At 33.5% G+C, this 15,703-nt stretch overlaps 1 protein-coding gene across 7 annotated transcripts in view; it reads left to right on the top strand.

The window, feature by feature from the left end:
- The window catches only part of ANO3 (anoctamin 3), a 347,116-nt gene that overhangs the window by 240,759 nt on the left and 90,654 nt on the right, over window positions 1–15,703 (top strand). For all 7 annotated transcript variants that reach the window (XM_036220667.1, XM_016147425.2, XM_016147424.2 and 4 more), the window contains 2 exons: window positions 8,949–9,049; window positions 14,758–14,802. In XM_036220667.1, the coding sequence (XP_036076560.1) occupies window positions 8,949–9,049; window positions 14,758–14,802 (146 nt within the window). The remainder of the gene's footprint in view (window positions 1–8,948; window positions 9,050–14,757; window positions 14,803–15,703) is intronic.

The following is a 15,703-nucleotide window of genomic DNA, read 5'->3' on the forward strand; positions in this document are numbered from 1 at the left end:
GAAAGAGAGGAGAGTGGGGAGAAAAGGAAAGAGGGAAGGAGGAAAGGAGGAAGAGACGGAGGGAGGGAGAGAGGGAGGATGAATCTTGTTACATTCTTTCCACTTAACTAATATTTACATAACTTATAGCATACTTACTTAAGTGGCTTTGAAGACTAAAGCTATTCGGAGCCAAGGTGATTTTCAGTCTCTATTTATTAATATAATGTCTAAAATTCTGCTTTATAAGGATACCCATTATAGTTTCAAACTGTGATAAGTATCCTAAAGGAAAAGCACATGGTGCTAGAATGGCTTATAACAAAGGCAACGGTGTAGTCTGGAGGGTGAGGGAAGACAAGAGGAAAATGTGAAATCAAAGAAATTAACTTCAAACTGAGATTCAGAAATAAATAGAAGCAAAAGTAGGTGAATAAAAGAGCTAGATGTGTTTTTCAGTATTTGACTGCACATTGGAATTACCTGGGATCTTTTACAACTGATGCCAAACTCCATCACAACAAGAATCAATTGAATATCTGGATGGTGATGGGAGGAAGGATGCTGGTATTTTTCAATTCCAGATAAAAAGGGTACTAGTAGAGCTTACAAAAAAATGACAAAGGCTAAATAATTGCATTCATACTTTAAGCTAAAATTTTTGATGATTTTCTTAAGAAAAATGGGAAGCTATTGAATAATTTTAAGTAAGGCAGTATCATGACCATATTCTTTTTTTTTTTTTAATTTAAAATTTTTAAAAAAATTTGGCGAAAGAGGGTAGATTTGAAGAGCAAGACTGAGTGGTAGCATTAGAGATAGTGAGAAATTAGTAGACTTGAGAGATATTTAAGTTAAAATATAGGTACTTGGTGTTGCTTTGGAGATGGTGGGAAAGAAAGGAAGATCTCAGAATTAACTTGGGTTGAGCAATTTTTTCATTCATTCAATAAGCATGAATGAAGCACCCATATATACTACGTTCTAGGTATAAATAGGAAGCAATATAAAAATGGGCCATGTTCTCATGGGAGGAGAAAAAAAAACTATAAACAGACAAGAAAAATGACATAGTGAGGAATATTACCCAATAATTCAAACAGATTGTTATATAGGGAGTGTGACTAGGTAGCTGTTACCATGTGTGATCTGAAGGAAAGTGATCTAAATGAGGAGTGCATCCTGGGAGGAGAAGGGGCCAGAATATTCTCTGTAGAATGAGTAGCCAATATAAAACTACTATGGACTCGAAGGGGGCTAATTTGGGGCAAAAGTGAGATTATGGAAATGAAAATCATAGACTAGGAATTGAGGCACCAGTAGAAGTGTTTGAGATGTCTGCGAGCCTAGGAGTGAACCTGTAAAAAAATAGAAGAGAACAGACAATTAAAAGAGTTTGAGGTAGGTAGAAAAAGGAGAGATGAGAAGTCACAGGGTAGAATGGTTATCAGGGCAAATTACTGCTGAGAAATCAAGACGTGAAAGAGGCTCGTTCCAATGAACTATGTGCAGATCTTTGGTGAAAGAGATGAGGAGATGGACTTACTTGTAAGTTAGACTGGCATGAGTTGAAGAACTAATGGATAATGGAAAAGTGGAGGCAGCAGCAGAAGCCATAACGTGCTTACCTTTGAATGGGAGGATGAAGAGCAGTCGTAAAGAGAGAAAAGAGGTCTTGTAAAATTTCATTTCTTTCTTTCTTTTTTCTTAGATGAGATGTTTAAATAATAATGGGGAAGGATGGACAGAGGGAAGAAGAGAGACAGGAAGAGAGAGGAAGGGAATGAAGGGGAGGGAAGAAAGATTGAGTAAACAGAAGACAGATGAGAGGGAACAAAAATTAAAAGGTCTCTGGGTAAGGGTGATGGGAAAGATTCAGTGTATAGTTAGAAAGAATATCAAGGAAAATCAAGATTCATGAATTGTATTTAAAGTTAATTTTCTACAATAATTGCTTTTACTTGTCAAAGATTTTTTTTCAAACGGACTACCTTTTCTCTGTTTCTAATTCTAAAAGTAATAACATTGTTTTTTTTTTTAAATGGCTGAGTTAATTAAGACTAGATTAATTATCTCAATGTTAACATGTAAAATCAACCTGCTATGACAAATGCAGTTTAAGTGAACAAAAACATGCTTCTATAATAAGCATTCTAACATTATATCATAAAAATTATTGTCTTAAGTAAGGTATCAAATCAAGATTTAACACGGTTTGTATTAGGTTTCTATTACTGCTTAACAAATTGCTACACATTTAGAAGCTTAAAACAAAACCCATTTTTTTTTAGCACACAGTTCTGTAGGTCAGAGATTCGAGCATGACGTGGCTGAGCTCTCTGCTCGGTTTCTCACAAGACTTAAATCAGTGTGTCGGCCAGTCTGCATTCACACTTGGAGTTCAGGGTACTCTTTTAAGCTTAGGTGGTTGTGGCAGGATTTAATTTCTTGTGGTTCTAAGACTGAGGTTCCCATTTCCTTGCTGGCCAGGGACTGTTCTCAGCTCCTAGAGGCCATTCTCATTCCTTTTTACATGCCACCCTCTCCATTTTCAAAACCGACATTGTAGAATCTTCTTTGTATCCCTTTGCTATTTTGAATCTCTCTTGCCAGGAAGAGCGCAGTTCCTTTTAGGGGCTCCTTTGCTGTAGAAAATAACCTCCCTTCTTAACAGCAAATGTGACATATGACATCACCTAATCATGGAGTGAATACGCTGTTGTATTCACATTACCCCAGGATTGTACAGAAGAGGACAGCAGGGGACAGGCATCTTGGAGATCTTCTTAGAATTCTCCCAGCCAGACTATTTAAAAGATTAGCATCATGAAAAAGTGCATTGCGCCTCTAAATAAACTTAGAAAGAAACTTAACTCTATGGCGGCCAGTTAAAATCTAAGTATATTTTTAGTTTAAATCTTACATTAACTGCTGGCTCACTGGTATGTAAATGCTTACAGCTCTCTGAACTATCACTGCCAGCATTTGGTATTACCATAAACTCATATTTTCTCCCAAAGTCTCTCTTATTAAATAAAGGTGGTGGCCTTTGGTGGCACCTTAATTTTAATCAATAGTATTAATTGGAACTATTTAAGGCTTGTGATGGGAGGAAAGGAGACAATGAAGTTGTGAAAATGTTCGCAAGATGAGATTTTTAGCTGAAAAATGGGAGTATTTCTTAGCGAACAAGTCCTTATTTTTAAAATTTGCACTCACCTGAGTTAAGCACCGAGCCTGGCCCAGAGAAGATTTCAGATCTCTGTTAAATTGAATGTTGATATGGACAGTTTCTAGATGACCATATCAGCAGCAGACAATAATGTGTATTTGAAGGACAAGTGAATGAATAGGTGTTGATCTATAACTGTGATTTTAGGTGCTTTGTTATCCAGATACATTTCCAGATCATATCAGCAACTTTGCTTTATCTCAAACTGAAGACGTGAGCTACCACAGTGTATTTTCTTTCAACTCTCTGCCACCAACTTGCAGTGACTTTGTGAAAACACGAGTTTTAAATTTCCTCTTCTCCCAAGAGTAAATGTTCTACCTCTTGAGAATTGTGGATGGTATAATTAAATAATAATTGAAATGTGAAGGCAGTGGGTGTTTTGTTCCCTCAGAAAAGCCTGCCTTTATCAGAGCTAAACAGAATAGTGCCAGATTGAGAGCTTTTGATTTCAAGAGAAAAAGTAATCGTTCTCCCTGCCAACACCATCCCTTCACCAACCCCCTGCTCAGTAGCTACAAGAAAATGAAACTACTTTTGTTTTGTTTTGTTTTTTAAGTAAAGTTATATAAAAAAGAAAGATTATGTTAAATTATAAAATAATACAGTTCATGCTGCTTGGAAAAAATCTATATACATTTAAAATTAAAACACGAAATTAGAAATGTTCTAGCTCTATGTGCACTTAGCTTGACGTTTCACTCATTGATGATAAAGTTAATACAGAAACATCTTTCTAAAGCATCACTTTTACCTAAGTGTCTTTGATTATTTCACATTTTAGAGATTGACAGGAATGAATTAATAATTAGTACCAAGCCATCTATTCATGATGCTAATTTGATTCCTCACATAGTACTTCTTCCAGAATAATTCTGTCTTATTTTCTTTCTTGTCTCCATCATCTCTTATTTAGGTCCAAGTTACATAGAATGTGTACTCCATTCAAGAAGTGCTTAATGAGTGACTACTGTATGCCTGGTATAGAACTAGGTGCTTGGTATATATAAATGAAGAAAAGGAAGATCCTGTCTCTCACAGCACTTACATTAAAAAAAAGATAGATTCATTTGTTAGAAAATAAATAGTATAAGAAAAAGAATAGTTCAAGGTAAGAAGGATAGGGGTGAGAGTAGGCAAGTAGTAGCAAGTGACCAAATGATGGAAGTAGACTGTAGGAGAGGGAGAATAGTAGGAATGGAGGCTGACAAGAGGTTGAGAGTGAGGTTCTATAAGGCTGTGTGGGTCACTGAAAAACCTGTGATTTACACTCTGAGTGAATGGGAAAAATCACTGGCCATTGTGCAATGGATAGATTATTTAGGACAAGAACATGCACGAGCAAAGGCTCTGTAAGGAAGCACTCTAGGAATCTAGGCTGGAGATGGCAGTGGCGTAGACCAGGGTGGTAGCTGTGGAGGAGGTGGGAGTGATCACACTGGCTGCACATACTCTAAGGTGGAATGAATCAGGAACCATCTGATAGTGTGGAACCCAAGTTCTCCTGCCGTGGAGGTCAAGCTTTCCCAGGTGTCTCCCAACCTCGGTACATGTTCCCGTCGCTCCCTCTTCATGCTGCTACTGAGCTTTGGCAACCAGCATGCCTGGGCTTCAGGAGCCATGATGCACTGAGGAAGACTGACATCTCCACTTATACCAGAATAAGGCCCAGCTCCTGGTGGCTGTTATTTCCTGGGACCTGCCCACTCCACAATAGAGATCTCTACTTTCAATTGCTTGTGGAATGATTAGAAGAATGCAATGATCAAACATCAGTGCATTTCTCAAGGTCTTCTTTATTCAGTCTTAAATCGTGCTACATGTGAAGTGTGTCAGTCTGGTACAGATTGATTTTGAATGAGTCTAGACTCTTTTATTGTCACTACGGTCTTTCTTCCAGATTATGGGGAAAATAAGTGCTAGATAGGTTTTCTGTAGTCTTGAGGGTCTCAGTGTGTCTCTCCTCCAATTACTGCTGAAAAAGAACTCTCATCTCCCCATGAATAAACAATAACAAACAGGCATGAAACCATTGAAATATATACAGAGGAAAGAGATAAATCTTCCAAAGACTCTGCAGTCTACCAAAATATAGTTTTCTTACAACTTATACACTGTTGATAATACCAGAATAAATATTGAACTCATCAATCACTTGAGTCAAGTCACTCGGCCTCAGAGTTTTCCACAAAATCATAGGTTATTTTTGGCTTTATACTTACATAACTTAAAGGCATGTTATAGAAGGCTTATAAAATCAAGGGACAGGCTCCGCCAAAGGTGAATCAGGTAGATGAACAGAAAGCTACTTATTGAGGTAAAAAAATAATAATAATTCTAGTGAAGCTTTAAAATTAGCCATTATTTTAGGCTAGGGTCTGATTCGAGAGACATGCTGTCAACTGAGAATGAGTAATTCTGGAGAACCTGTTACGTGTCAGCACTTTATATGTCCAGTTTCTCATAATAGTCACAATTCTATGAAGCAGAGGTAATTCTATTTCTCAAGAGAGAAGACTGAGGATTGGAGATGTTAGATAATTTCCCCAATGTTATAGAGCTAGTAAATGGCAGAGATAGAATTTGGACTTAAGTCTTTTGATTCTAAACAGTTTTCTTTTTATTATACCATGTGATTTTATTTAAGTAAGCAGTTAGGTTTGAAATAATTTAAATAGTACTTGGTAAGAGAAAGGCAAGTTAGTGTAACTCCAGTAGCCAACACCATAATTTCAAATAATTTTTCATATAATAATTTCAAATCATAATTTTATAATCATTTTAAATGTAAGAACTTTATGTGGATAAGGCATGAAAAACTATAATAAAACATAAAATGCTTCATTCACTTGCCTCAGATGAGAGAACAATTTAAATATTGGATGCCTATGCCCTTTTAATGTTTTAGACAGATTTTCTTGTCTTCACCACTTCTGCACAGAAATCTTTCAAAGAACTTGGGACAGTCACTAAAAACAGCCTGGAAATAATTGACGTCATAATTATTCTCCTTTTCCTTGATCTGTGAAAAATATCTTTCTAGTTGAGTGAAAAATATATTTTTAAACAAATAATTGTTTGAATGAATTAATGTTCATTTTTAAAAATGATACACATCATTGTTCATAGCTAATGTGTACAACTTTGATCTGAATTCAAAGGACTATAGATTTAACACATACTATGTCATCTTCTATGATTGTTGATTTTTGTTTTTATCATTTTTTTTAAATTTTGTTTTATTATTAGTTTCAAGTACACAGTACATTGGTTAGACATTTATATAGTTTATGAAATGATCCCCCTGATTGCTCTTTCTCTCCTCCGGCTCTCCACCTAGCCATTACATTACCACTGACTACATTCCCTATGCCGTGCTCCTTACCTTTAATTTTAAACAAATATCTTCAAAGAAAAAAAGTCCTTTGGTGATTGTACTAACATGAAAACATCTTTTTCTATTTTCCCTGTGGTAATTTGCAAAATACTAGTACCCCAAAAGCTATGATAAAAAAACAATGAACATTTTGGAAATTCAGTTTACTTTTTTACCATCTTGCATATTTTCAGCAAATATATGCATATTAAATTGTGTCACAAGTTCATTAGTGAGAACCCGAAAGTTTACTTGACCATGGAATGTCCCCTACACTTTGGCAAATGCTGGTCCGTGAAAGTGTCTGTCAAAGGCATTGGTGGTCACCTGCCTTTTACAACTGAATATTATTAGTCCAGTTCATGTCTCATGGTTCTTTAACAATGCATTTAAAAATGTTGCTGATACAAATTTGAAATGTTATTCTGACAAACTTGTGAAACTAACCATATCTAAAATATGTGGCTTTATGAATATATGAATGTAAAATTATACACTTTAATTTTAAAAGATGTGATTTTAAATTAAACTGATAAATTTATTTCACACTTTTGAGTTTTTAAGATTGGTATGTTTCCTGAGAAATTTCATCTAACTGAAATTTTAATGGACAGTGTTAACTAGATAGAATCCAGCAGTGTCTCACCTGGCAGGTGTGTCTAAATGGAAGCAGACAGCAGTTTCTCCTTTATATATATTCAGCTCCTCTAATCACGTTAAGGAAAAATTCTGTGGGATTTACTGCTAAAGTAGCCACAAACTTCTTCCTTGATCTATGAGCCTTAATATTGTAGGAGCTTCAGAAAATAACTGTCTAGGTTTTGTTTTTGTTTTTGTTTTTGTTTTAATAGAATATGAACATGAATGATATATAATGCCAAAGTAGACAATTATTTACTACTTACTTTAGACTATTAAACCACATCTAAGAATCTTGATGATTATTTGGCTAAAGGAGACATATGAAAATGTTAGTGATATAAGCAAAACGTTCAAAAATAATGGGATCCAATTCTGGGAATTCTTAAGAACTAGACCAAGGTACACAATTTTGTTAAAAGCTCCCCTCTGCTTAAAAATTTCTTGTGTAGATAGATCAAAGACACTAAAGTTCTTATGATCTCTTGACAAAGGAAAAAAGTGAACTAAAAGGTTAGAGTAAGTGTGCATATTTGACAACTTCGTAAGGTAATGGACTTATATGATTTATTTTCCAATCCCCCCATCCTAGGATTTTCATAATACCTAAACAGTAATAATTACTCAGTAAAATATACTAAATGAAAAAGTGAATGAATTAATGAATGTCTGGTGGCAATGTCTGTTTCTTCTGAGCAGAAATGAGAGAATAATGATAAAGGGTCCAACAAAAATAACTCCAGATTTTCACTTGGCTCACAATTTTTCTGATTGGGAATCTGGATCTTGATAACAATCAATATAAGAAAATATGCTAACTCACATAGGTGATTATTTCTTGTATATGATGTCGTTATTACATTTTTATCAAGGTTTTTATGTACTAAAATTTTTTATTTGTGTACATCCCTTTTATTTTTATTTTTTCATTAAAAAGTGTGATACAGTTTTAATGCTTAAATTTAACCATTGAAGTGTCGTGATAGAAATCTTTTACTCCTATCAGTGTATCTCTCTAGCTATAGTTTTTAAATTTTATTTTATTATTAGTTTCAGGTATACAATACATTGGTTAGACATTTATATAGTTATAAAATGATCTCCCTAATTGCTCCTTCTCTCCTCTGGCTCTCCACCTAGCCATTACATTAATGCTAACTGCATTTCCTATGCCGTGCTCCCCATCTCTGTGACCATCTATTAACTATTAATTTGTACTTCTTTAACTCTTCACCCCTTTCTCCCAGCCCCCAATCCCTCTCCCCTCTGGCTGTCACTAGATCGTCCTCTATATTTGCGAGTCTGTTTTTGATTAGTTTGTTCTTTTTGTTCCTTAGATTCCACATATAATTGAAATCATATGGTATTTAGCTTTCTCTGTCTGACTTATTTCACTCGGCACAGTAACCTCTAGGTCCATCCATGTCATTGAAAATGGTAGGATTTCATTTTTTTAATGGCTGAATAATATTCCATTGAATATATGAACCATAACTTTTTTCTCCAGTTATCTGTTGATGGGCATTTAGTTTGCTTCCATATCTTGACTATTGTAAATTGTGCTTGCCATCCCTTTTAAATGTGACAATGATACATCCCTTTTAAATGTGACAATGATTCATCCGTAGACAAGGGGACAGTGTTCTTTCCTTTCATATCAAATTGTCACATATAATCAGCTCTGATTCTAAATAATGATGCCTCTTCCACTGTCCTTTGCAGCCAGCTGTTGCAAATGCTGATATCATGTTTATTAAAATTCACATTCCATGGGACACGCTGTGCAAGTATGCAGAGAGGTTGAATATCAGGATGCCCTTCAGGTACTTTCAAATTTTATTTCATTCTATCTCAATGTATATTTAAAAAAGTCTTTTTTTTTTTTCTCTCCAAAAACCTTAGAGCAATAAATGTAACCCTTTCTATAAAAGAAATGCTTTTTCTTCCACAGGTTAAGTAATCTTAGACACTTGTTTTCCCCTCTAATTTGCTTGCCTAAACTCATAATCTGTTTCCTTAGATACTTTATATCATTTCTAGGTGGATTTACCTAAAGGGAAAGGAAAAACAATTGTTTTTAAATTTTAACTAATAACATAATTCTAAGATCAATCTCATTTCTTGTTTCATGTAGGTAGACAGAACTTTAATTATTTTTGTAGAAGGCAGAAAGTGTAAGTTTATAGCATTATTATATATAAATACAGTGTTTTCTCTATAAAGGTTAGCAAGAAGCATTCTTAGGCGCAGTTCAAGGAGATGGTTTCTTCACTTCTGTCCTCAGTATCAAAGGATAAATGGTAATGAACGGTTTGTTCAGTTCAGAGATTTTTCAGTTCTTCCAATATGCAAGCAAAAATTGAATACACATGTTTTCCTATATTGTGTATCTTATTTGTACACTTCCCTCCATCATTTCTCAAAATAAAATTCAACAATATTCCTACTATGTGCAGTGTTAATTTTCATTGAAGATGTGAATATTTACACTTACTTAGAACTCAATGTGCTTTACCAGCTACTGAAAAAATGTTTTAAAAGGTTCAGAGTAACAGGATACCTAGGAAAAGAGCCTCTAGATAATGAATATGAATGAACAGTAAGATTACAATTTAGAAATATGGAAAATTTCTCATATCTGGTAGCATGAAATAGGCCAACTCTGGTAAGATAGCAACATCCTTAAATCTATGGCAAGCTGCTGTGGTATTCAAGATAAATTAAAGTATGAGATATTGATCCCTACAGTTTTAGCAAAATACTTCACTAATGTGTTTTAGTGAAACACATCAGACTGAAAGATGCAACCTTGAAAAACAGAAATGGCCCACAAAACAGAAATTGATTAAGCATTGGCAATATAGAGGAATCGTACTGACAATATTAGAATCAGATACCTAAATTGGCTCACATTCATGCTTAGCTAAAAGTTTAAAAGTTTTCTATTCAGGTGATATTTAGACGATAAGCAAATACCTCTAAGCGCTTGGCAAAAAAAAATAATAATAATAAAATAAAAAGCAAAAGAACATAAGAAAAATATTTCTAATTTTTTAATATTTTCTACAAATGATAAATAAGATACCTAAGAGAACCTAAAGTTTGTACATTTTTATGAAACTTGGTCCCTGAAAGTAGCAAAAAATGGCCTATGAGATACTATTTGTGTTATGTATGATGAGATACTATGAAATCTACAAAAGGCTGCTTTCGATTCAGGTCATTATACTAAACTAATCTTGAAAGTACAGCTACGTAAGTATACACTTATGTTACTCTCTATATTTCTTGACTTCTGAGGAATTTTTCTCTGTTAACACTATGTCACCATCAAAACAGTCTTTTGAAATACTTGCCTGGGACTTATTACAGACTGATAACAGGCGAGCACTTGCCATTTGCACTATGTGATTTCTTCTTGTTTGGTCTGTACCTATTCATGCTACACAAACTCATACAGAATCAAAACAGTGAGGGAAATTTTATCTATGAAATAAACAAATAATTTCACAAGAAGTAATATTCAAACCTAGCATATGTATGGTAAATAATCACCTTTATTTATGGTAGGAGTAAAACTTCATAAGATATTCTGAAACTCAGTTTGAAAATAATTTCTATGAGTCTTAAAACTTTTCATAGCCTTCACTTTTTATCTTCAAAAGATAATTGAAAAATGTGTAAAAATATTTCCTGAAGTATTACTTATAATTGTGGTAAATGGAAATTCTTTTATGTTCAGTAGTAGAAAATTTAAGTAAATTAGAATATACCCTTACAATGGAATGTAATTTATTTATAAAATGAATAGGTACAAAGATTTCTTAATGATTATAGGGAAATAATTAATATTAAAATTTGTATAATGCATATGACATAAAATTATTCATACAATGTAATTTCAATAATGTAAAATGCAAAGGAATAAAATTGAATGAAAATATAATATGCTAAAAATAATGAGTTGGATTATGCATACCTGTAATTTTTGTTTAGATTCATACACAATTATCTATTTTTAACAAACTCTAATTTACTTCGTGATGTAAACACAGGAGGCAAACGAAGTATGATATTCATGATATGATGTACTCTCTGATGTCAGAACAAAATTGCTAAAAAATTTTCCAAAATAATCCTAACTAATTTTAGGTACCTTCATGCTGCCCTATTCTTATCATTTCACCATTGTTTCTAAAAAGAGTTGTAACTGAATTTATGCACAGGCTAATTTCCTTGTAGATCTAAAAGGATGAAACCTTTAGTCAGTGGGTTTTAGTGTCCAGGTTCAGTTCAGATTGAGTGAACATGTAACATCTCATCAAAAAGGGAGCATATCTTTCACCTACCTCCTCTGGACTTTATACAAAACAGATGTCTACCAGCAGTCCAGAAGATTGGTTCCTTTTTTTGCTCTCCAAAGAGAGATTTGGCACAATTTGACTTAGACTCTGGCAAAGACACTTATTATTAAATGTCCTGTGACAAAATATGCTTCTGAATTTCTGAGATAAACAATAAGTTTCTTTACTGTAATAATTTTAGAGAAGCAGTTCTCATTCTCAATCTTTAGGGTATGTCAAAATTACCTTGGAAACTGAAAATGAAGTTTCCTGGAACCTATACCCAAAGATTCTGACATGTTAGATCTGGGTTAGGCTGGAGTATATATTTATAATGCTGCAGATGATAAAGAAATATTGTCTTGAAGATATTACTATTTTAATAATTCTCATATTTTTATCAATTTCAAGAGGCAGTTACACAGCACAGCCTTTCTCAAATCTTCATCTGATAATCGATTTTTTAAAAATTTTAATATGATTGTGTTCTTGGAAAAGTAATTTGAGAATTTCTAAAAAACAGTTCTTTGGGAACATCTCTCCAAATCTGTTTAAGTAACAAATATAGCATTAACTAAGTAACTAACTTCTCATTTATTTTAAGATACATGTGGAATTGGGAATACCTGTCAGCACATAAAAGGAGAATGCTGTTCAAGAATAATCTAAATGGCAAAATGTTTTCATGATGGCCATTTTCAGTTGTCAACTGTTATCACATTTAAGAACATATAAACTGTCTTTAAATTAAAGTACACAAGAATAACAAAGGACATAAACAGGAAACATGCATATCTCTTTTTAGGATGAGATATTAAAAACATTTATACATAAAAATTTTACCCATGCTTAGTTGATATACATATTTATTGAGTGTTGAAAACTACATTTTGCATTCCACAAAGAAAAGTTGGAAATTTATTCAGAAAAAATATTAGAGTTATAACCCTGGCTGCAAAAGTTTTCAGCTAACTTACTATATGAACATGAATCTTGAACATTTTATCTAAATTTTCTACTTGAATATATGTGTAGAATTTTATAAACCTTTATTTTCTAGCTATTTCTTTTCTTGATTATTCTTCCAAAGTAAATGTGGCCTATATATTGGACTTGATGTTCCAAAACTAATCAAGAAAATTTCAGAATTAAAATAATCAACATTTTCTAGATTTATTCTGCCAGGAAGGACTTAACCTAACCTGTGTCCTCTACATTCCAAAAATGTCAAATCCCAATTATCTTTTTTTCTTTTGGTTCAAAGGTGATTCCTATTTATTCTCACCCTCTTTCACATTAAAAACATCACTTATTTTAGGATGATTTATTCATCGTGCAGTTTCTCAGGTTGAGTTAGTTCCAAGATGAGACCGACTTCCGATCTATCCTCAAGCTTCTCTTCTCACGAATATCTTAAACATAGAAAAATTAGAGGGATATTTTTAAAACAGTAAGAACAGCCTTTTTATCACAATTAGAATTAAACTAACATCACTTTTTATGCAAAGGATAACTTACTCAAAAATAAAATAACATAATAACATCCAGGGCGCCCATTATGTAGAGTAGATAAAAGTGGAGTAGCTCTGCTTGACAAGAAGCAAGGAAATTAAACAAAGGCTCCCTCATTTGTTCATCAACTATCTGAGTGCTTATTATTCATCAAACGATTGTCACATATACACCAGACATACAAAGTCAAATTAAATGAAGCTATTATTTTTAAGAAGCCTGCTGTCCTACAGAAGATAGTCAGTGAACAGTTAGATAACAATGAGGTAAATAGTGAAAGACAATCTGTGTAGAGAAGGTTCAGAGAGATGATACGTTTACAGTCCAATGGGGATTGAATAATGTATGCACACAAATGTTTATGTTTCAAAGATATTCAAGTTTGTCAAAGATTGTCAGTTTGGAATAGGCATAGCAAACCTTGAAATTCCATATTTGAATTTAGTGTTGGGGTATGGAAGAGACAAGTTAAAAATTATTTTCTAGTAATATGACCAGTGATTGCAATGAAATATAGTAGCTCAGAAAGTTTTTGAGTTTTCTAATCAGTTAATAATACAGTTATGAATACATATCAATTGCCATGGCTCTCGGCCTTGCTTTCCACATCCCACACTATGGAGGACTTTACGGATCCTCTGATGTGTATTGATGGGTGTGGATATAGAGACATTTTAGAAGGCCCAGAATGACATTTCTAAGCTCCATGATGAAGATGTAGTGAGAATCTTTTAAGAGATTAATTAACCTCTGTCACTAGAATTTTTATTTTCTCTAAAATCAGACATACTACACAACTACTAAAACACACAATATCTTCTCATTAATTTTCATCTAAAATCTTAGCATTTAGTGTTAAGACCCGTCATCATCTGCACCTTATTCAATATGCCCACTCCTCTTTTATCACTATCCTCAACTTGCAATTTATTTTCCAGAGATTGCCAAATTAGTTGTACTTCCCCGAATCTTACAATGCTTGATCTGCTCTCATAACCATTTCACATCTTGCCACCTCTGCCTAGAATGTCATATCCTAAGTATTTCATGTAAAGGACTGCTCCCACTCATGCCTGAAGTTTTAACACAGATAACACATCCTCTGGGAAAGGCTTCCCTATCTCCTTTCCTCTCCATCTACAAAAACTGAGATCCCTTCCTGTCATCCTGGTACTTCCATAGTGTACTCCGTTTTCTTGCATTGTCAAACTAACTATTGCTTATTTCTTCAACTGTAAAAGAAGCTCTTTGAGAGTAGAGACCCTCTTTATTCTCTAAATTTTTAGTGATTATACCTTAACATTCTTTGCAAAATCAGAAATATTCATTACATATGCGTTTAGATGGATGGATGGATGACTTTATAGAACAAATAAGCAAGTGATATGGTTAATATAAATTGTGCAGCAGACATGACACTTTCAAAAATAGAACTAAAAATCAAATATTCAAGTGATTTATCGATTTATGATAGTGTTTGTTGTTGTTAGTAACTTAGGTTCTGAAATTAAAACAATGGAAATTCAGAATCCTTTTTTTTATACTAACTGTTTTCATCTCTTTCTTAAGCATGTGGAAGTGGGAATGTTGAAATGTTCAATATAATTGAATGTTGTCACTCACTAGTTTCATTATTTTTATGTGACTTTCCTCAGCTGATTTCTTTTATTTTTCAGGAAAAAATCCTATTACACTGACCAGAGGACCAAACCAATGGGCAGGTTTGTGGGTGATATGTAATTTGCTTATGACTAATTTGTCATTGGGGAAAAAAGACATTTGTTTACCCTTATCAGAATTTGGGGGGTAGGGGGGAACATTTTATTGATTTGTTCAAGAGATTCAAAAATGACTTGTGTTGAACTTAACAATGTTTAAAATCAGATCATTTCTTTTTTCTATGTACCATTGACATTCTTGAAATTCTCACTAGATATAATGTGATGGAAGGAGGATTTTAAATGCGAATTAGTAGTCAAGGAGATTTTAATCAGTGGAGTAATAGAACAGACCCAACAGAGATCATCTAGATCAATTTAAACCCTTATTCGCAGAGGAAAGATTAGTATCCAGAGTGATCTAGCATCATATAGAATCTTTTAAATTGCCAACTGAAGGTACCTCTCCTATCCTGGTATTGAAAACAAACTTATTTTCGAGAGTTTCATCTCAGAACAACATCTCTTTACCTATCTTGGTCAGAGTAGCTATGACAAAAGATTTAACCAAACCACATCCCTGAGACAGAAGAAACTTTCCCACTTGAATCACCTCAGCTCTGTTTCAGTGGATGAAATAAGCTTCCATTTAATGAACGCTAAAACAAAAAGCTTCTTACACTTGGCTGTTTTTCTGCTCATTGCAAAATAACAACAAAAACAAAATGTAAATGTAGTAGAGTATGCCATATTGAGTAATGTTGCAGGATATTACAAGCCAGAGTGACACAAAAACTAGACTCGTGTAGTGTAAATATCGTACCATTTTAGGAACAGATTCAGTAAATCTAGATCCTTTACCAATTTAGAACTTTAGAGGAGGAAATTTAAAAATTTTATAACAGAAGAATATTGGTCTCTTTTAAACATTAAATTTAGGTATGTTAGGAATGGGTGACAAGTA

The sequence above is a fragment of the Rousettus aegyptiacus genome, unplaced genomic scaffold (assembly GCF_014176215.1).
Source record: "Rousettus aegyptiacus isolate mRouAeg1 unplaced genomic scaffold, mRouAeg1.p scaffold_m13_p_5, whole genome shotgun sequence".
In the NCBI taxonomy this organism is placed as follows: Eukaryota; Metazoa; Chordata; class Mammalia; order Chiroptera; family Pteropodidae; genus Rousettus; species Rousettus aegyptiacus.